Source organism: Neofelis nebulosa, chromosome 4 (genome assembly GCF_028018385.1).
Source record: "Neofelis nebulosa isolate mNeoNeb1 chromosome 4, mNeoNeb1.pri, whole genome shotgun sequence".
NCBI classification, from domain to species: Eukaryota; Metazoa; Chordata; class Mammalia; order Carnivora; family Felidae; genus Neofelis; species Neofelis nebulosa.
Window position 1 is genome coordinate 137,008,223 of NC_080785.1, and position 23,321 is coordinate 137,031,543.

General features: G+C 41.9%; 1 protein-coding gene across 16 annotated transcripts in view; it reads left to right on the forward strand.

Annotated features, from left to right (window-relative positions):
* The window catches only part of MAGI1 (membrane associated guanylate kinase, WW and PDZ domain containing 1), a 638,926-nt gene that overhangs the window by 375,761 nt on the left and 239,844 nt on the right, over positions 1-23,321 (forward strand). For all 16 annotated transcript variants that reach the window (XM_058726255.1, XM_058726257.1, XM_058726258.1 and 13 more), the window contains exon 2: positions 7,228-7,344. In XM_058726255.1, coding sequence (XP_058582238.1) covers positions 7,228-7,344 — 117 coding nt within the window. The remainder of the gene's footprint in view (positions 1-7,227; positions 7,345-23,321) is intronic.

Here is a 23,321-nt window from a genome sequence, read left to right on the forward strand (position 1 = left end):
GCATTTGGCATCTTCCTCCATCACGCGGGCACACCCTGTTGCTTCTAGCTTTAAGTTACATCTTCTCTCTGCGCTCCTGCCCTTCTTCTTTTCATCCGTTTCCTTATTCCAGGCCACTTCCGGTCTTGTGTGCTCAGCCACACTGGCTGCACGCTGTCACCTCCCTCTACTCTTTTAAAAAAAAATTTTTTTTAATGTTTTATTTATTTTTGAGACAGAGAGAGAGCATGAGCAGGGGAGGGGCAGAGAGAGAGGGAGACACAGAATCTGAAGCAGGCTCCGGGCTCTGAGCTGTCTGCACAGAGCCCAACGCTGGGCTCGAACTCATGAACCATGAGATCATGACCTGAGCCGAAGTCGGGCGCTCAACCGACTGAGCCACCCAGGCGCCCCCACCTCCCTCTACTCTTGACCCACTGCACAGCTGCGAGAGGAATCTCAACATGGAGACAAGGCCTTCCTTATGTCCCTGACTGCCCTCCCTTCACTGCATTCCTATGGAGCTCAGAATAAAATGCAAACTCCTTATCTTGGCCTGCAAGGCACAGCATGATCCGCCCCAGCTTCTCTGTTCCACCTCTGCGTGTGCTGCCCCTGTCCGAGCTCCACGCTTTTTCTCTAACACGCCAGCCTCCTTTCTATTTCCGTTCATTTGCACATGCGGCATTCTCTGTCTAGAATGCTGTTTTCCCCACACTTGGCAGAGTTAACTTGGTTCTTGTCTCATTTGCTTTCTCATCTTAACAATGACCTCTGCTCAGAGGCCAGCCCGGTTCATGTTTGCTAAAACTTGTGTGTTAGTTCCTGTTCGGGAGTTCTGTGTTGTCGTGATGTGTCCCCAGGGCCCACCGATTGCCTGGCTGTCGGGACTTAATAAATATCTGGTTGAATGAGTGAATGAATCCCCCATGTGTGTGAGGGTACAGTAAGGGTATCTGTCTGTATGCGTAGGTAGGCGTACACGGGGCATTCAGTACCAACACGTTAATGGTGATTCACATGAGGTTACAGTTGATCTTTAACCTTCATTGTTGTACTTTTGTGTATTTTTCAAATCTTGGAATTCATATAGGTTACCTTTTTATTGTGGTAAAATATGTATCACAGAAGATCATGTTAAGTATTTTAAGGGTACAGTTCAGTGGCGTTGAGTACCTTCACACTGTTGTGCAGCCATCCGTTCAGTCGGTCCATCCAATTAGTAGTAAATCCTAACTCCCCACTATTTTTGGGACTTTTACAGTCAGAAAAATGTCAGGAAAAATGTGTTAGAAAGAAACAAATGGCAAAATCTTTTAAAGACAGAACTCACTAATTGTATTTCAGGTTGTAAGTTTTAGCGACGATAAAACTAGCTAATTTGTATTTCGATTTATAATTTTGCACTTAAAAAAAAAAACCTATCTTTTACAAATGTAAACTGCTGAACTGACACAGACTTTTTTTTGCTGTAATAGCTCCCTGCACTCCAAACCATTTGTGTTGCCTTAATAAATACATCTTTCCTACAACTACAATCATTCCGTGAAGAAATTGTGTGCTAATGGTAAATCACTTGGAAGTATGATTAGTTTAGTATCCTTATGCACGTTTTCCTTAGCATTGAAAATTTGAAATATATTAAAGTCTAAATTCTAGTTGTAAGGAAACACTATTCTTTGACCTTCTATGTTCTGGAGCTTATACGACACAGAGAGAGTTATGTTTTGTCTCCTTGGTTAGAAATGGATGAATCGAGAAGACTCAAAAGTAATATCTCTGGAAACCTAGTTTCTGGGCCGTCAAGATTATTTCTATTGACTAGTGTTCTCCCTTAGGATCTATACTTTAGGAGATAGAGTTCAGACCAAGCAGAGTCCCCTCATAATCCATCACTTTGAAAATGATGCTTCTAGTTGAGATGGCAGAAAACTGTGTAGCATGTAGAGGAAAAGTTTGGAGGAACTACACAATGATGTTAAGGAATCATTTCATCTTTAAATAGTAACAAGCAAAATTTGTGACTTAAGTAACTGATAAAGGAATCATATGCAGAGTATATAAAGAACATCTTATCAAAAATAACAAGACAGCCTATTAGGAAAATGCACAAGGAATATGAACAGGCAAGTTACCGAAGAGGAAGCATAAAAGACAAAATATATATATATGAGATATATATTCTATCATATACATATACACACACATATATGTATATATTGTATGTGTCATATATATGTATATAATTTATATATATCACTACATATATGTATATATGATAGAATGTACAAGTCACCAGAAATGTAGTCACCCCCTTATCTGTGGGGGAGATGTTCCAAGACACCTAGTGATGCCTGGAACTATTGATAGTACTGAACCCTGTATATACTGTTTTTTCCTGCACATACACATATTTGAAAAGAAAAATATTACAGTGACATTTATTATTGCATTGTTGCATTGGCAACAACATTGGAAATAGCCTAATTTTTTATGAAGGACAAATACATTATATATTTTTTAAATGGAATATTACACAACATTTAAAGTAATTAGCAAAAGTTACATGAATTGACATGGTTAAATTTCTCTAAACCAGTGTGAATTTAAAAAAAGCAGAGATACATTGTTTTAAATTTAAAAGATACACAATTTCAGATACATTGATATGAAATGTAAAGTAATGGCAAATACAGGACAGAGAGTAAGCTTCATTTTTGTCACTGAAATTATACAGTTGTCTTAAAATCAGCTCTGAATCCTTTTCTTGGAAAAAGTTGCCTGTATTTCTGACCTCTGTTCTCTTTTCCACTTGCAAAACAAATCTTGAATTTCAAAGAAAGTGAAGATGCTCTGACTCTCTCTGTCTCTCTCTCTCTAGCAATTTATTATTTCATTGGCTCACTGCCTTGACAATTAGGAGAAGATTTATAGACATATCCCCTGAATAATTGGCAATTAATTTGAGATTAGATGCCAAAAAGTACAGTATTCTTAATATAATGGGAAGGTTGAGGCTTTTCGCTTACAAATGTCACGGAACACAGAGTAAATGTTAACCGGCAGCATAGTTAACCCTGCCCTTTTGCACATCTGCAGTAAAGCGGAGTTTTAGTTCGATGATCGCAAACTTTAGCTAGCTTGGCTAGTTTTAATGTAAATCTCAAGTGTAGACCAAGAGTGTCTGTGGCTTAAGAATGAATGCCTTCCCATCTATAAGCCCATGTTTTATCTTGATAGGTAACCTGCATATGATCCATAAGGTGTGTGTACCTGGGTTCTGTATAGGAGAATCAGATACTGTATCCCGAATCTTCTTTAGGACTTTGCTTTTGACTCAAGCAGTAACTTGGATCCCATAATATCTTTTCTACTCATGGCTCAGTGTCTTTCTACCGCCTGCAACTGTGGTCTCCTATGGAGAATATAAATATAAAATATAAACTCTTAACGCAGATTTGGCTGGTAAACATTGGTATCCTCCAGACTACCTTCTACCTAGAGATAGAGTTGGCCGATGTGACTCCTAAATATCAGTGATTTACCAGTTGGTTTCATTTAAACTCCAGCACAGTGCCAACAATGTATTAAGTATGCACTAAATACTAACCCATTTACATATGGCCGGACAATTTTAGCACCAGTAGAGTTTTATTCCCTTCCAGAAACTCTAGAAATATCCTTTAGTCTGAATTTCCCTGTGCCTGAATTTTGTTCTTAGCTATTTCTAGGTAATGGAATGGGCTTTATGCTTATGGGCATTTTGAAAAAGAGTTACAGCCCATCTTTGAACAGGTCTCAGCTCTTCCCCCTCCCTTGCCTCCGTGATTGTCCACTCTACATTATCATGGCACCTTCTCTTTGCCAAGCAGTGTTGGCATCTCATTTAATCCTTATACCAATTTCATGACAGGGCTTCTGTTTTATCAGAGCTCTGTTTCACAGATAAAGTTCAGAGGTGAAACAGTGTGCTTGGGTTCACCAGCTAGTAAACAGTGGAGCCGGGATTTAAACCCAAGCCTTTCTGTCTTAACTATCAAGATTTAATGTGTTTTCCTTTCACTTCATCTCTCTGCTGTGAAATTGAGAATTAAGCATTTAGAATAGCCTATCACATAGTCATTGGGTAATCATGTTTATTTTTTAAACTTTTGAAATCAATTTCGTAATAGTGTCACATACATACTATAAATTGTATCCAGCATACACACACACACACACACACACTGTTCCATAAGTTTCGATAAATATATAAACCCATATTAGCACTGCCACGATCAAGATTTTCTGTACTGGCATCTACTTCAAACACTTCCTTGTGCTCCCCCCTTCAAAAACTTTTCATCTTGGGGCACCTGGGTGGCTCTGTCGGTTAAGTGTCCGACTCCTGATTTGTGCTCAGGTCATGATCTCATGGTTTGTGAGTTCGAGCCCCATGTTGGGTTCTGTGCTGACAGTGCTGAGGCTTCTTGGGATTCTCTCTCCCTCTCTGTCTTCCCTCCCCAACTCACGCACTCTCTATCTCTCAAAATAAATGAATAAACTTAAAAAAATTTTTAAAAATCTTTTTGTCTTAATGTCATTCTAGACTCTCAGGAAATTGTAAACAGTACTACAGAGATCCCCTGTACCCTGCATCCAGGTTCTCCCCAGGGAGAACTGGTTACATAAGTATAGTATAATTGCAAAACCAAGAAACTGACATTGGGACACTCCATAGATCTTACTCCCTTGTCCCCCTTTGCAGTCAGCCTCTGCCTACCCTCAGCCCCAGGTAACCACTCAACTGCTTTTTGTCACTAAAGTTTAGATTATTCTAAGACTTTATATGTAAGTGGAATCGTATACAATATTGCCTTTTGTGTCTAGCTGCCTTTGCTCAGCATTATGTGTTTTCGGTGTGTGAATGGTACTCTACGTGTTAGTGGTCTCTTCCCGTTAACTGTTGTGTAGCACCCTATTTGAATAGAGGGCAGCTTGCTTATCCTTTCCCCTGTTGATGGATATTTTGGTTGTTTCCAGTTTTGGACTATTACATAGTGATGAAAGTTGTTGTGGAGATTTATCCGGAAGTCGTATGTGTGGGGGAGTGTGCTTGTTTTCATTTCTCTTGCATAAATGCGAGTGAAAGTGCTGGGTCGCTCGGTTAGTGAAGGTTTAGCTTTATAAGATTCTTTTCCCAAGAGAATGAACCATTTTCTGTGCCCACCGACAGTGCCCACAAGTTCCTCTTGTTCTCCAGTCTTGCTAACACTTGATACTGACTTTTAAATTTTTGCCATTCTATGGGCGCCTGGGTAGCTTAGTCACTTGAGACCTGACTTTGGCTCAGGTCATGGTTCCTTGGTTCGAGCCCCATGTCAGGCTCTGTGCTGACAGCTCAGATTCTGGAGGCTGCTTCAGATATTGTGTCTCCCTCTGTCTCTGCGCCCCCCCTGCTCCTACTCTATCTCTGTCTGTCTGTCTCAAAAGTAAACATTAAAAAAAATTAAAAAATTAAAAAAATAAAATTTCCCATTCTCGTAGGTATGTAGTGGAATTTCACTGTGGTTTTGATTTGCCTTTTTCTGATAATGATATTAAATATCTTTTCATGTGGTTAGATGGCTAGTCATATATATTCCTCTGTAAATTGTTCAAACCTTATGACCATTTTGGGGGGGCGGGATGGGGAGTGGATAGGTGGATGTGTGTCATTTTTATTCAGCAAGTATTTGATGAGTTATTGAATATTTATTAAATGACCCAGGATTGACTCGAATATATCTATTTTGATTTTGGCCACTTGAAACCTTAGGTATAATACATCTCAAATAAAATAGTTCAAATTAGGTTTTGTCAGTCTATAAAACAATCATCTGTAATAAGGAATCTGTTGACCATGATACTAAAATAAAGATCAGTCGTTTCCTGTCTAGGTAGGACATAACATCATCTTAACTATCTATGTCATCCTCATGATACACATTTTGATTCTTCAGATGTCACCATCTGAAGACATGAATTTTGTAGTTCACATAGATACTGCATTGCTATTTTGTTTCTCTAAGGCTGGAAATGTTCTTACCTAATTTTTATCTTGTCTAAAAATGGAAAGACGATTTTAGCCTGGTTATTTTTAGCTGTCACTGAACCAGTCTTTCTCCATTAAGCATAAATATTAGCTAACTTGATCTACAAGCCTTCTGTTGGTCCTGTAGAGTATAATTTGTGCCTATAATTTAAAAAGAACATTTGGTTACCTTTTTTGTTTCTATGACATATTTTTATAGCCGTAATTTAGCTATTGTTTTATTTTGTTAATGTAAAGAATTACAAAGAAATACACAGGCTCACTCACGTAGCTATTGCTTACACAACAATAGTGAAAAAGCACTCTGTGTCTAGTGTTTGTACAAACAATGCAGGATAATAAGGTCTGTGTATCTCTGTCTATAGACTAACGAGTGACATCTGTATATCTGTCTATACAATGAAGACATCTTCTCCCTTACTTCCCAAGCTCATGTCCTTCTACCTGAAGGAAACTGTTGTTAAAAACTTTGTGATGATGGCTCACATCAATATAGAGTGCCTCCTTTTCTTTGTTCCTTTTTACACAAAAGGGGTCAGACAGTATGCACCACTCCACATATTTTCCTTTGACGCTAACACTAAGCAGATATAACTTTCTTGGAGTAGTTACCATATGAATCAACTATGCTTTACTTAGTTGATCCCTGGTGGTTTTTTTCAGATCTTCTGCTTTTATTTTCATTTTTTTTGCTATTATAAAAATACTGCAATAAGCAATACAGGAGATGGTGCAGACTTTTGCAAGTATATTCATAGGGTCAATTTCTACCGGTTGGAGCCGTGGTCAAAGAACATTGTATAATTTGTCAGCTGTTGCTCCATTGTTCTCTTTAAGTTCTCAGCCATTTGCCGTCTCTTTAATAGTGTCTTCAAGGGTCTCTGGCACATATTTTAAATGTAATAGCCTAGTTTAAATTCTTTGTTATTTGAGCCTTCTAGTATTATGTGAAATGATCCCCCCAAATTAATGCTCTTTCAATGCTGTTTTATGTTTATTACATCCTTGCTTGCTTTTCTCCTGCAGAGGGAATCCTGAAGTAGGTCCTCCTAATGACCGAGAGTGGCTGGGTAGAATGGCTTCCGGTGGCATTTCTGCACCCAGCTGTCAACCTGCTTCATCTCTGGGAAGCCCCATGGTTGATGTGTTTTGTCTATTTTATATATTTCTCACAGGAGGAAAACTGAACAAGGACCTGCGACATTTTCTCAATCAGCGCTTCCAGAAAGGCTCTCCTGATCATGAGCTCCAGCAGACCATAAGGGATAACCTTTACCGCCATGCTGTGCCTTGTAAGTAGCCCTTTTGGGGCATCTGACTGCTGGGTGTATGTGTGTGTGGAAAGCTAGTGGAGACAGAAGAGTTCACCAGTTGGTTCTGGAACACTGGGCGGCTTGCTCACTTAGTGACTCCCTGAGTCCAGGGCATCCTAAGTGACCCTGCGACATACAGCACAGCACAAGGTGAATTCCTCGGCCTTCAGGTTCTTGCCCTCCCGCTTTCTTGCTTATATGTCAAGTAAATTAGTTATCCTTTGTAGGGGCCTGTTTTCACATCAGTGGAAACGACATCTGAGTCATACGAATTCCATAAGACTGTAATGAGGAGTACCTGGGATGAAGGGTTTTGCAAAGTCCTGGCATGGCGTAAGCCTCCATGAATGCTAATCATCATTGTTATTACTGTGGTGGACCAGGCCAGAGGCCTTCAGATTGATCTCTGTGGAGATCAGGGAGCCCTCGTGGCCCCTCAGCAGAGAGAATGCCTCTCTCTGCTTCCCCAACATGACCAGATTCATTGATCTCAATTTCACGCATAATTGCATTTGAAGGAATGGCTTCCACCAATTAAAAACTCCAGTCCCCCCAACCCATTAGATTAGACCAAATCTGAGAAAGCAAGACAGAGAGCATAGGGACTATGAAAGCGAGGTTTTGTTTTGAGGGAAGGAAGGAAGAAAAGGCAGGAGAAGAAGGAGAGAGGGAGGGAGGAAGTCAGTCCATGGGGCAGATGCTTGGGCACCTGAGTTGTAGTGAAGTATTACCGTGCACTACCCACCTGCATTCCTATATAGCTAATCATGAGGTGGCAATCCTGGGGACACTTAGAATTGCATGATTTTATTTAAAATTGAGAAGAAAGAATGATTTTGGCTTTAGTACTTGGAGTTTTTCCCTTCTGTTATTGCCAAGTCCTTCAAAGCTTGAAATTTTTTTTTTTTTTTTTTTAAATACCATTTTTTAGGGGCACTTAGGCGGCTCAGTCAGTTGAGCGTCCAACTTTGGCTCAGATCATGATCTCATGGTTTGTGAGTTCGAGCCCCATGTCAGGCTCTGTGCTGGCAGCTCAGAGCCTGGAGCCTGCTTCAGTTTCTGTCTCCGGTTCTCTCTGTCCCTTCCCCGCTTGTGCTCTGTCTCTCTGTCTCTAAAATAAATAAACACTAAAAAATAGAAAGGAAATATTATGTTTTAACCAGCAAAAAAATGAGGAATAATTTGAAATTGAGGGTACCCAGCTTACTGCTGTGATTTGTTTGCTATAATGGTTTTCTTTAAGAAAAAAAAAATAGCAGTTTGCAAGTCGTGCTAGAGTGCTAATGTTTCCCGATACCACTGCAAAATGGTAAACAGAACTAATGTGAGGCACCATAGACCCGCAGGGACATAGGTTATAAGTCTACACTGGGACCTTTAAAGATCAGGTTCTAGAACAGCCCTCCCTGCTCCTCATTTTACTTATTAATAAAACCAAGGCTCCACAGGGAAAAGAGGTTGAGTGCAAGGAACTTGGGTCAGTGCCCCAAGGTTGTCTCTTTCTGCTGAGTAGCAGAGTTGCCTTGTCAGAGAAACTGTTGTGATAATGTGTTAATGTGAGTATCTGGGCCTCTGTTCTTTTAGTCTTTCAGCATTGGAATGGAATGCTATAATCTTGTATCCTACCAGCAATTTTTTACACTTGGATTAATAATAATTTCTAATGTTAATTGTATGGGTTATAAAGGGATCATAAATTGTTTTATGGCTCAAGAAACCAAGGCACTAAGGTAAGCCAATAAAAACAAGGCTAAAGGCAGGGGTCGGGGGGACCTGGGTGGCTCCATTGGTTGAGTGCCCGACTTTGGTTCAGGTCATGGTCTCATGGTTCGTGAGTTCAAGCCCCGCGTCTGGCTTTGTGCTCACAGCTCAGAGCCTGGAGTCTGCTGCAGATTCTGAGTCTCCCCTCTCTCTCTGCCCCTTGCCTCCTCATACTCTGTCTCTCTCTATCTCTGTCTCTGTCTCTCTCTCAAAAATAAATAAACATTAAAAAAATTAAAAACAAACAAGGCTAAAGGTGATCAGAACTTCTGGTCTCTTGAGTCCACCAGTCCAAAGTCCTGACTTTGATATGGTAACTAGTATTAACCCTCAAATAACTCTTGGAGGTTGGGATTTTTTTTTTTTAATTTTGTAATGTTTATTTATTTTTGAGAGAGAGACAGAGCATGAGCGGGAGAGGGAGGCAGAGAGAGGGAGACACAGAATCTGAAGCAGGCTCCAGGTCCCGAGCTGTCAGCACAGAGCCCGACGCGGGGCTCAAACTCACGGACCGCGAGATCATGACCTGAGCCGAAGTCTGGTGCTTAACCAACTGACCCACCCAGGGGCCCCTGGAGGTTGGGATTTTTAATTCTCAGTTTACAGATGAGGAAACAGAGGCGTGGAGAGATCAAGTCACTGCTAAGTGTCCAATTGGAGTCTTTTCGACTCTCCCCACCCGGGGCTATTTCTGTAGCTGTGTCATAGCTGCCTCTGAAATTCTAGGACAGCAGGTTGAATGCCGTTTTGCAGAATTCAGTAATTGCAGAATCATGATTGTTCTCTGTGTAATTTTTCCCTTACTTAGATTCCAATTTAAGAAATGGGGAATGAAGCAAATGAACACACCATTTCTTGACGCATCTGTGGTGTTACTATGGTTACGTTTTGGCTTGCTTTCCCATTTATTTTTTCCCCTGATTTATAGGACCTGACTGTGAGCTAAATGGCTTGATTTTAAGCTCACCACTACATAGAAATTGGGGCAAAAATGACCTTAGCCTTTTAAAAACAGTGAAAAATCCTGTTTTGTCTTTGCTCGCATAAAGCCCTTGGTACTAATGTTTCATTTCTATGAAACCCACAAATCGGGAACTGGGAAGGAAGAAATGGTCTTTCTCCTGAAAGAGAAAACAAATAGCGTTTCATTTTACATTTCCTTCATAAAATGGGAAGGAAGTTCAGAAGAGGTCTGTTTCTGAGTCTGGCACAGCATGTGTACCTTTGAACATGAGTAGACCACAGGTCACCAGGGATTCGGTTACAGGCTTGGAGAACTCAAGCCACATTTTTGTTTATTTTGATTCCTTGCCCCATGTGACTGGTAAAGCAGAACTCTCTACCAAACCTGTTGTGCCAACGGAGTAGGAAGCCCTTCCTTTGGAGATCACAACCTCCTGATGATGTTGTAACTGTCCCATGAGGAGACAAGCTCTCGTAATCTGCATTTTCCAGAACTTCCTGCTGCTGCTATTTTAGTGACTTCACCATTTTGAGAAGTGATGACCTCATGAACAGGTGCTTGTGAGTTGGGGTAGACGTCTCGTCTTACACACGTTAGGAGGTCCACGTGTCACTAGAAATCAATAAATAAAGCCCCTTCATTCTCAGGTTCTTTTTAGTGTCATCATGTCACCACGATGGGTTTTACCACTTAAGATTCCATTTTCTCCTAATTCCTTGGCAAAGACAGTGCAGGTAATAGCATCCCTATTTTACAGGTAAGGAAACAGAGCAACCAGTATAACTTCCTCAAAATCGTACCACTTCTAAATGCCACATAACTCATTGCTCATCCCGTGCTGTTTTTTTTTTTTTTAAACGTTTATTTATTTTTGAGACAGAGAGAGACAGAGCATGAACAGGGGAGGGTCAGAGAGAGAGGGAGACACAGAATCCGAAACAGGCTCCAGGCTCTGAGCAGTCAGCACAGAGCCCGACGCGGGGCTCGAACTCACGGACCGTGAGATCATGACCTGAGCCGAAGTCGGCCGCTTAACCGATTGAGCCACCCAGGCGCCCCCATCCCGTGCTGTTTTAGTGTTTCTTATTTTTAACAGCTTTATTGAGGTATAATTCACGCACCATACAGTCCACTCATTTCAAGTGTTCCTCCAATGCTATTTTTTTTTGCCACAGTCCTTATTTTACTCCACTCCCCTCTTATTTTGTCTTTATTCAAAAACTTTGATTACTTCCACAGTATGAAAAAAGTCATCCGAGTTGAAGTCTAATTATGTTTACCATTGACAATTGCCACCAAAAAACCTTCACAACAACCAGAATTATGTCAGCAAAGAGGACTAGATTACAGAGTGAGTCAGAAGCCCTGGTGTGAAGTCTGAGGGCTTTTGTATAGCTGTGTGGCCTGGTGTAAGTCATGTAACCTCTCTGCATCTCATTGACTCTTTAGTAAAATGGAAAGAGAAATACTTCCTTCAAGCACTGCCTAAATTCAATTGTTCAAGCATTTGGTAATGCCCCCGGTGTCCCTAAGAGATGGGTCCTTTAGAGGAAACAGAGGCTCAGAGAAGTTAATAGCTTGTTTAGGGTCACACGGGTCACAGGTAGCATAGTCAGAGTTAAAGCAGTCTAATTTCTGTGCCCGGCATCATTAATAGAAGTGTGATTAAGGCGGGGCGCCTGGGTGGCTCAGTCGGTTAAGCGGCCAACTTCGGCTCAGGTCACGATCTCGCGGTCTGTGAGTTCGAGCCCCGCGTCGGGCTCTGTGCTGACCGCTCAGAGCCCGGAGCCTGTTTCGGATTCTGTGTCTCCCTCTCTCTGACCCTCCCCTGTTCATGCTCTGTCTCTCCCTGTCTCAAAAATAAATAAAACGTTAAAAAAAAAAAAAAAAAAAAAAAAAGAAGTGTGATTAAGGCAGTATAACAGGGACCATGGAGAGTGAAAGAAGCAGAGAGGAAGCTTCTCATTGCTGAACTTTATTGTTTTACTTATTTATTTTATTTTTGTATTAGTTGTTTTAATGTTTATTTTTTAAGAGAGAGAGGGAGAGAGCCAGCATAAGGGAGAGGCCGAGAGAGAGAGGGACAGAGGATCTGAAGCAGGCCCTGTGCTTACAGCAGAGACCCCAACGCGAGGCTTGAACTCATGACCTGAGCTGAAACCAAGAGTCAGATGCCTAAGTGACTGAGCCATCCAGGTAGCCCTATTTTATTTAAATGTGTATTCATTTTTGAGAGGGAGAGCATGAGTGGGGGAGGGGCACAGAGCAAGGGGGACAGAGGATAGTAGGTGGGCCCTGTGCTGACAGAAAGGCCGATGCAGGGCTCGAACTCAAAAACCGCGGAAGATCTTGACCTGAGCTAGAGTTGGAACACTCAACAGACTGAGCCACCGAGGTGCCCCTCATTGCTGAATTTTATAGATTTAGCTGTTTAAAATCATGGGGTCTTATGGGAGTAGGAGCTATGCAAGGCACAGTACCTTAAAAATAAGTATCTTATCTCTGATTTTCAAGTAACTCGCTGATATGTGCGATAGAATTTTAATAATTCTTTAATGGTGATTCAGCTTCTAAGAAATCATTACGCGATTCTCTTGGGATACCTCGGTCTATCTTCTTTTTCATTGAATCTCTTCTTTAGTATACCTGTGAAAAACCACCTTGAAATGAATTTGAAATCCCTATAAACATCATCTGGGTTGCTTACTTCTCCATTCCTTAGAACCACCTGAATGATACTCTTGTCCCCTGCCCTTCAAATTCTCTCACGTGCTCAGTCCCCCCTCCCAGTCATACAGACTTCATCCATTCCCCGGGTACAACTGCTGCCTTCCTGTAACTGGGTGCCTACTCTTTTTTCCTCTTTCCGTACCTTTCCATCTGACCAGCACACCATCTTCTTTTAAACTTTAACCTACATGCCACAAAGACCTCCACAGTTTGGGCCTTTTGCCCTCTTCCCTGCTGCCAGAGCTACCCTCTCTGACCACCCCCCCACCCCCCCAGCCCCTTCCAGCTCCCGTGCCTGCGTGCATTGCCCGCTGAGTGTCTGTCTGTCCTATGAGAATCTGACTGTTCGGAAGTCAGGGACTGTGTCTTCCTCAGCGACCAGCCCACACCTAACTCAGTGCCTGGACCAGAGAATGGATATTTGTTGAGTGAACGAACCAACGAAGAAATGGATGAACTTGCTTTTTGTTTCTCGCGTCTTATTTTTTTGTCTCGGTTGCTAGACGTTTTGGAGACACAGCGGAAAAGCTTTGCCATCACACTTTCAGAAGGTAAGAGGCAGCTCAGAGGCTGGAGCCCCTAGATGGCTGGTAAGGACTCCGATGATTACTCGGCCAGTTATCCAGACCCAGAGGAAAAAGTCAGGGCCCTTGTGTGCCTGGAACTGGAGTGCCCATCCTCTGCTCCCCCTAATTACAGTCTAGATAACAGTGTGCCTCCTGCATCGATAGCCTTCTGCATTATGGCTTCTGGTCCTCGCTGATGTGACAACATCTGAGATTTGTGCTTTGGAATGGCCGCCTTTCCTGTGCAGATAAATGTGTTACCTGACAGTGCTTGTCAGTTACTATACCACTGCTGTCAAAACGAGATACAACTCACCCAGTCGGATGGGTTCTCTGGAATGCTGAACACCACCTCTCCCGTTCTGTCTCCCTTTTCTGAGCTCCACGCTGAAGAACTCATCTTTCTTTTCAAGCAAAGGTCATCTCAAAGAGGAAAGGATAAGTCCGTTTTGTTCTGTACCTCAACACTTTGTTGATCCAAGCTCTCACTGATACTGAAACCATTGTATCTGCTGTAAGAGGCATTGATCAGTGACTTAAAGGGGTTTACAAAGGGATTAAAAGTGCTTGATCTACAAGACACTTTAACTTTCACGTGATAAACATAGGCGGCCCTGGTTTTTCTTTGCAGAGGTGCCGTATTCAAATAGGCCCCTTAGCATCTGCTAACAGACGGTGTCGTTGTTACCTCGAATTGGGCTGTGACATCATGGACGCAAATCACCTTTGGTATTGTTTGAACCTCTGAGTTTCTCTTAAACACGGCCATCTCCAGTACTGCTTGCCTGGACTCAGCCCATTCTGTGCTTTACGCTGATGACACAAACTAGACCAATTTATCAGGAAGGGGCAAGGACAGAGATCTGGGTGTTGGACAATGGCTTCTCTCTTGGACTGTTCACCTCTGTTTTCAGGTTGTGTTTGATACAAGTGGAATGCTTCAAGTCATAATTCATGAGCCAGACAGTTCTGGAAGCATCCCCAGGACTGATCCGATAAGAGTCCCTGGAAACTTTCTCACTGTGGTTATTGCCCTTCTCCTGTAACCAAAGTAAGTGCCGTCTCAAATGGAAAAAGATTGTTGCAGCCTTTACGGAGCCTGGCCTCTTGCAGAAAAGGGGCTAGTGTCGCTCACAGAAGCGCTCCAGTTTGTGGATTCCTGCTGTGTGCAAGGTTCCCTGCCAAGATGCTTGGGTGTGTGTGGTCTCTCACCCTGGCCTCACTGAGGACACACAGAATGTTATGGATCTGATAAGGCCTCCCTCTTTTCTATTCATTTGCAAAGATTTGTTGCCTGTAGTAAGACTAGTGTCTGCCCTCACATCTTCTCCAGAAGTTTTCCACTTATTCCCTCCCCTTGCTGTTTACCCATTGGTACTATATTTTCCCATGTGTCCCCAGCTGGTCTGCAGTCTGGGGACTTCCCCTACTCAAGGACCACCCCCTCACTGCCTACACCTGACCTTTCCTTCCTTCTTCATCAAAACTCATTTATTCAGGACTCCTGGCTGGCTCAGTTGGTGAAGTGTATGACTCTTGGTCTCAGGGTCATGCGTTTAAGCCCCACGTTGGGTATAGAGCTTACTTTAAAAAACTGGGGCTCCTGAGTGGCTCAGTCGGTTGAGCATCTGACTCTTGATTTCTGCTCAGGTCAAGAACTCACGGTGGTGAGATGGAACCCCACGTCGGGCCCCACATTGGGCATGGAGCCTGCTTAAGAGTCTCTCTCTGCCTTCCGCTGCTCATGCTTTCTCTCTCTCTCTTTCAAAAAAAAAAATCAACTGCGTTTAATAAAACTTAAAAAAAACCAACCTTATTTGTTCTACATTGATTAACTATTGGGTTGTCCTCAAAGAAGCCAAGAATTAGAAGGAAGAAGTGAATGGTTTATATTGTGCCTTACGGTTCTCCATTCTCCACAGTATGTATCCTTAAACAGGTGACTTTAATGTGGTGTTCCTAGAGGGGTACCTAGGTGGCTTAGTCAGTTAAGCATCTGAGTCTTGATCTCAGCTCAGCTCTTGATCACGCTTGTGAGTTCGAGCCCTGCATAGGGCTCCATGCTGGGCGTAAAGCCTACTTAAAAAAATAAATAAATAAATGTGGTGCTGCTCGAAATAGGTTATATGATGGGATGTCTGGCAGCAAAGCAGATTCATGGGTAGGGATGCATTCTTCTGCTTTTGATATGTTTTTGTACTTTTTATAGTGCTTAACACACTGTTTTATGCGCAGAAAACACCTTAAACACAAGATTGCATCAAGGGAATTTTCCCCTCTGCTTGCTGTATCACGTCTCATATACAGTTCCCTGTTCCACCAAGTGCCAGCTGAGATAGGATTTGTGTTTCACAAAGTAGTGCTGTAGTCTAGGCAAGGAATACTGTGCCAAATTAAAAAAATAACAGGATTCGGAAAAAAATACTTTTGTTTAGATGGAATTCGAAGTTAGAGTCTGGGCTCGGATAACTATAAATAAATGTTCATAGACACAAAGGTCTGGTGGGGTGTGGAAGGTGTGTGACGGAAGTGGGGAGGTTCTCCGTTCCTCTGATCACACCCGCCTGATCAATGCCATGAGCATACCATACGGCATGTTTGTGACCATGCAAAACCCAACCCCATTGCTTCTTTCTGGAGTGCCCCTCCAGGAGCCCTGAAGCCACTCGTGTGGCCATCCCTTCTTGCCACGGGAGAAGAGAGTTACCCCATCAGGGGGTTCATGAGAAGGACATGGGTGCATCGGATAGCCGCTCTTCTCGGGGCCTTCACGTTCAGGTGTGTGGGGCTCTGGAGCACCGGAGACCTTGGCAGACTCTGGGACTTCCTTGCGTTCACCTGGCCAGGTTACCCAGGCTTTCTGGAGTGCCATTTTCTCACTACCTTTCCTGATGTTTATGAGAAGTACCTAAGTACCCAGTGCTTGGTGAGTATGGCACTTCATGGGTCTTCCAGAGGTCCCCTACTTCAGACAGTCTTCTTTCTTCCATACCCCTCTCCTTCTCATTTCTAACATGACTTGTCCAGTCCAGTATTCTCCCTTGTCTCTTTGCAGGTTCCCCTCAGGCTCTGAGCCTTATTTTTATGATTATCTTTTTAAATGAGTTTGATAATTTATGTGATCCCCCTAGAAGGGGGACAAGGTAGGTTTTAAAAAATGATTTTCCAGGTGCACCTGGCTGGCTCAGTTGGGAGAGCAGGCAACTCTTGATCCAGGGGGGTTCTAGGTTCGGGACCCACGGTGGGTGTAGAGGTAACTTAAAAATAAAATCTATAAAAAAGAAAAAAGCTTTTCTAACATTTGTCGAGAAACAACCCAGCACTGGATGCTAGGCAAAAACATAGTGAAGATTAATAATTGGATGGTTTAACCAATAATAGGCGTGCTTGAAACAGCACATTCTCTGTATATTCCCAGCATCAGCTAATTCCCCAGTGTGCTTGTTCTTTGTATTTCTTATTAGATGTTGTTAACCCTAATTGCCATTGTATATTTGCTGAATGGATGGAGTCATTTTGGAGGAAAAAAGGAAAGAAAAACTACAAACTTAAAAGCTCCTCACGCCGGACTTGATTTATAAGTGTCTGTTAATAGCCTCATATAAACATGGTTTGGCTTGTGTTCTTTATTGTGAGGTGCTCAGGGGTGTTAAAAAAAGGAAAGTCATAGGAGTTTAGATTTAAGTTTAATTAGAGTTGATATAATTGATAATCTTCTTATCAAAACATGTTAGATCAGCCTCATTGCTTCATAATAACCTCCATCATTAATCAAGGGCTTACTTTATGTACCAGGCACTGTGCTCAATGATTTACAAGTGTTGTCTCTTTTAACCCTTTGCAAGCCCTTAGAAGTATGGTATTATCATCTCTGTATTATGAGTATGGCACTTGAGAGGGGGAGAACTTAGCTAAGTGACTCAGGTGTGTTATGCACTATTTAATAATGATGGAACCCAGAATCCTTTGCTCCCAAGAGTCCAAGCTCTTGGTTTATTTCTTTGGGCGCATCACCTCGAAGGCCATGCTTTAAATTAACCTACTGAATTTGAAAATGAGTCTTCTCTTAATACCATATGGATTAGTCCTTGGCTGGGTGTCAGATACTAACATATATCCATTTGGCAGACATGTTAATTTATTTAATTGCTTTATAATTCTGGCTGAGATTCTTCATCAAGATGTGTTGCAATTATAAAGCAATTTCCACGGCAATTTATGTAGGGACAGGGAGGTTTTCACATTATCTTTACCATCTATTATTTTAAGGGAAGGTTTTTATCAAATTTTGGCTTCCCAAGAATCCTGAGTCAAGAGAATGAAGTACAACATATTTTTAAAGAAACCTCCTTGTATCAAATGTGTTCCCTAAAACTATCTACAAATATATTTTCTTGCTTCTGTAATGGATTATGTGCATTTATGCCAAGGTCTAAGTAAGGATACTTAACTGGTGATGCTCTGATGGGCTTACCTAAAGTTCATATGAAATGAGCTACCTCAGATAATGACCTTAAACTTACTTTTTTAAATTAAATGTTTTCATTTATTTGTTTTGGGGGGTGTTGGTGGACAAGTGGGGGAGGAGCACTGAGAGAGATAGAGAATCCCAAGCAGGCTCTGGGCTGTCAGTGAAGAGCCCGGCCGTAGGGCTCGATCCCACGAGCCCTGAGATCATGACCTGAGCCGAAATCAAAAGTCGGATGCTTAACTGACGGAGCCACCCAGGCACCCCAATGACCTTAAACTTAAGCAAGGAAATGTCACTTACATTATTTCAACCACAGTATGAATGAACTAGACTTATTACCTGCTCGATGACATATTCTCCTCTTGGTTTAAAATTAATCATTTACACATTCCTATTTTTAGGCAGTACACTATGGTGTGTTTAGGGGTAAAAGGCCGTGGCAAATGCCCCTTGATCTTGAATGGCTACAAAACATTGAAAATGGTTAAAAATATACTATGTGTGGGGAGAGGGGGAAATAAAGAACAGATGACAGGCCAGTAGGTTAAAATATTCATAATACTTGAGTCTTCATAAAGCGTATACAGTGTTGTTTGTACCACTCTTGCAACTTTCTTTACATTTGAGATAATTTCTAAATAAAGTATTTTATTATACCCATGCCAAAACAACAACAACAACAACAACAACAACAACAACAACAACAACAGTAAAAAAGTGACCAATATAGTTTTGGGAAAAGGGTACTGATTATTATATGTGAGTGTTAATGTGTTTGGGTTTTCCCCCTTATAAATGTCAGTATTTTTACCCTAGAGTTGAGATTTTGTTAGTACATTGTTAGATCTTGTGTATTAGAGTGTAGAGAGACTAACCTGGAAGACATTGTGCATATATTAAAAGAAAAATCTATGGGGCGCCTGGGTGGCTCAGTCGGTTGAGTGTCCGACTTCAGCTCAGGTCACGATCTCACGGTCCGTGAGTTCGAGCCCCGCGTCGGGCTCTGGGCTGATGGCCCAGAGCCTGGAGCCTGCTTCCGATTCTGTGTCTCCCTCTCTCTCTGCTCCTCCCCTGTTCATGCTCTGTCTCTCTCTGTCTCAAAAATAAATAAACGTTAAAAAAAAAAAAATTTAAAAAAAGAAAAATCTAACTCTTGTGAAATACCAAGTATATGCTACTTGCTTTTATTATAGTTCCTCATTTAATCCATGTGGAAATCCTAGGAAGGAAGTATTACTATTATTCTCGTGTATAGATGAGAAAGCTGAGGCTTAGTAAGGTTAAGTGTCTTGCCTTCCATTTGTGAAGAGACTGGAACCCAGGCTATCCAAATGGATACTAGAGCTCCCACTAGTAACCACTACGCTTTCTTTGCTCAGACTATGTGTGTGTACATGTAGATGCACACGTATATATACACATACTGAATATATTTAGAAAACTAGCTAGGAAAATTATTTTCATTGGATTCTAAGTATCTGCTGATGGGATTCTAGATCAGTATAAAAGCATAATAAAATTTGTATTATGAATACGTATTGAGTACTTGCCTTGTGCTAGGTGTTATTCTTTCCTCAAAATTAAATAACGTGCTCAGGTGTCACAACTAATAAGCGGTAGAGCTGTCTGTGTTTTTCCAGAAGTTTCACTCCTAACCAGTGGCTCATATTGCCTATTATTTATAGGTCTACAGAACATTTTTTAAAAAGGAGGAGAAAGAATCCAGAGTAAACACATTCCTTTCCCTGTTATTCCTTGCAGGATTATTACTTCCTAGTTCTAGATCCCATCAAAGCGCCATGGTGTATGCAACTCTAGGGGGTCACTGTTCAGTTTCTGGTCTGTGTTCATGGGGTTCTTAGCGGTAGGCAGCACCCTGATTTCATGGTTTCATGATTTCACTGGCTGAGTACTAGGAGTACAGCTAGACCTAAAGCCTGAAAGGTAGATCAAATTTGCCTTTCATCTGGGAGGTGCATGTCTCAGCCATGCTTGCCAGATAGGGCGAAGTGGTACCTTAGTCCAGTTTGGATAATACCCGCGGGCTACTTTACGTATTTAATTGTTTGCTCGCTTGTTTATTTAAGGTTTTATTTGTAAGTAATCTCTATGCCTAACATGGGGCTCAAACTCGCAACCCCAAGATCAAGAGTTGCGTGCTGTATGGACTGAGCCACCCAGGTGCCCCACCTAAGGTAAATTTCTCGATAGGGTAAGCTCAGAATGATAGGACTTACAAGGATGGACGCAAGTGCAGTCTTGAGACCAATGAATCAGTGTGACGAGAAAGTGAAACAATTCCCAAAGAAGAGGCAGAAGAAAAAGCAGAGCATCTTCTTTCCCGGGGACATTTGGGAAACATCCACCCATGTGACTGTGGGCAAGTGACTCTACTTAACATCCACTGGATTTACTCCTCATTTAAAAAGGAATCGGTTTATTAGAGACGTACTGGACACATTGACCTTTCTAATGTCCCAGGCGTAGTCCCCAAATAATGTGGTCTTGTGGACATTACTTGCTCCTTAGGGCCTCTTAAGGATTTAGAGACGACTTCTATTTTTGAGTCTCCTAAAATATTTAAAAACAACGATAACAACAGCCACAAAAACCAGTCCTGCAGCAAAAGTTAGGATGTAGCAGGTCGTCAGGGTGTCTCATCAGTTGAGCATCTGACTTTGACTCAGGTCATGTTCTTGTGGTTGGTGGGTTCAAGGCCCACTTTGGGCTCTGCTCTGACAGTGCAGAGTCTGCTTTGGATTCTCTCTCTCTCTCCTCTCTGCCTCCTCCACCCGTGCTTTCCCTCTCTCAAAAATAAATAAATCATTTTTTTTTTAAGAGTTAGGACATGGCTTTTAAAAAATACTTATTTTTGAGAGAGAGGGGGAGAGAGAGAGGAGAGAGAGAGCGAGAAAGCACAAGCAGGGGAGGGGCAGAGAGAGGGAGACACAGAATCCAAAGCAGACTCTAGATTCTGAGCTGTCATTGCAGCTGAGACATGCACCTCCCAGATGAAAGGCAAATTTGATCTACCTTTCAGGCTTTAGGTCTAGCTGTAGCTGAGTACCTAGTACTCAGCCAGTGAAATCATGAAACCATGAAATCAGGGTGCTGCCTACCGCTAAGAACCCCATGAACACAGACCAGATCTCACAGTTGATGCTCAAACTCACTAACTGTGAGATCACGACATGAACTGAAGTTGGATGCTTAACCAGCTGAGCCACCCAGGCACCCCAGGACATGGCTTTAATATGTGCATTTAATTAATGCTTTTCAATATACACATAGGTATGTGGTATAATTGTACTATTCAAGATGTATGAAATTGCAAGATGTATAAAACATTAACTCGAGTTACACTAAAGGCAGTATAATTTGATAATAGATCCCAAGTCTAAATATCTCTTATCCTTTTTAGTATAGCTTTATGACCACAGATATAACTTTATTTGAAGAGAACAAAAGTCTAGATTTGAGGCCCTTTGTGGAGACTTAGGTCAGAGGATTTGGCCTCTTCATTTCCTTGGCAAGTTCAACAGGTATGAAATGCTGTGGGATAACTCCTTTGGATGAAGGCTTGGCTATTTCAGATACAGCTTCCATTGCTTGTTAATAGAAGAAATCTAAGCAGAGTACATGACAGTTATTCAAGGACTATCTAAGTTCCTACTGGGACCCCAGTTTTATCAGGGCACGGCTTTCTCGTATTTCTCCTCTACTTCAGTCATTTTAAGGAAAACTGGTTATTCTTTGGACCATTTCTTCTGAGGTTGCTATATTTCTATTTGAGTCTTCTCTACTCTCATGAGCTGTCTCCTAGAAGTGGAGCCATGCTGTTGTCTTAAGTGTTTTGCTTTGAAAACTGAGATAAGTGGTGCCTGGGTGGCTCAGTGGGTTAAGTGTCCCGCTTCGGCTCGGGTCATGATCTCGTGGTTCGTGGGTTCAAGTCCCGCATCGGGCTCTGTGCTGACAGCTCAGAGCCTGGAGCCTGATTGGGATTGTGTGTCTCCCTCTCTGTCTGTCCCTCCCCTGCTCGTGCTCTGTCTCTCTCTTTAAAATAAATAAACATTTAAAAAAAATTAAAGGAAAAAGAATAGTGAGATAAAATTTGGTTATGCTAGAAATTGTGTAGTTGTTATACTTAAACGAAGTTGACATTTTTCTCATTTCCCATCTCACAAGATCTTTGCAAATAGTTCTTACAGGATTGTTTGTAGTTACAATTTCTGTCTTCTTAATTTGCACCATCGATTGTGTTGAGGGACGCACATTTCTTGTTTTCATCTCTAAATGGTTTTTCACAGTCTCAACTTCACTTAACTAGTGATTTGGGAAAAAAAACAAACCACATTTTTGTCGTCAGTGGAATTTTGAAGAAAAATTGTCTGAGTTTTAGGTACAATATTCTTTAAATGTATAACATGACCTAAAAATGAGACATCACCTAAAACGACCAGGTGGAGTGAAATTCAGCCTACATTATGGTGTTTGCCTGGGTGAATATAGCTGATTCTGGGAATCTACATGTTTTCCTCCCAGTGGATAGAAGTTTGTGGCTAATGTAGGTTCAATTGAATTTCATGTTAGCTGCCCAGTCTAGTCCCCCATGGGCCACCTGTGGATAGGTAGTGAGCCTCCTTCATCGTGGCAGATTTAGGCACCCCCATGGAAACCCACTGCAGTTCGAAGCCCTGTGGAGGGATTTCCTACCTTCCAAGGTCACTGTGAATGTGGATCATTTACAAATTGAGAAACAAACTGTTAGATACAACTAAAAAATATGGCGTCTTTAAGGAACATTGAGTAGGTGAAAACCATTGCCCTCCCTTCTCTCTTTTCTTTCCTTCCTCCACAAACAGATCCATTTCCTCCTCTCTTTCCAGACCCCAGTATCATAGCATCACAGTTTTGACTGTTACTGGAGGCAGGCATATTTGGGTTCTAACAGAGACCTTCTCTATAAAAAAATTTAAAAATAAGGGGGGGGGGCGCCTGTATGGCTCTTGGTTAAGCATCCCACTTCGGCTCAGGTGATGATCTTGCAGTCCATGGTTGAAGCCCTACATGGGTCTCTGTGCTGACAGCTGGGAGCCTAGAGCCTGCCTCAGATTCCGTGCCTCCCTCTCTGTGCCCCTCCCCCACTCGTGCTCTGTCTCTCTCAAAAATAAACATTAAAAAAACTTTTACACAAGGTATAAAATACATATAATGTTATATAAACCTTAAGTGCGTGGCTTGATGTTTATTTACAGAAATACACATGTGCACGCACATGTACACACATACATGCATCCAATTAATTGTTACCCCAAACAATATATATAGAGCACACTGACCATCCTACCAGGCTGCTTCCTGAGGGCTCCCGTTGAATACTTGTCCTTCCTCCCAGAGGTGACTGTGATTCTGACTGATTGCCCTAGATTCATTTCACCTGTTTTTAAATATCATGTCAATGGAA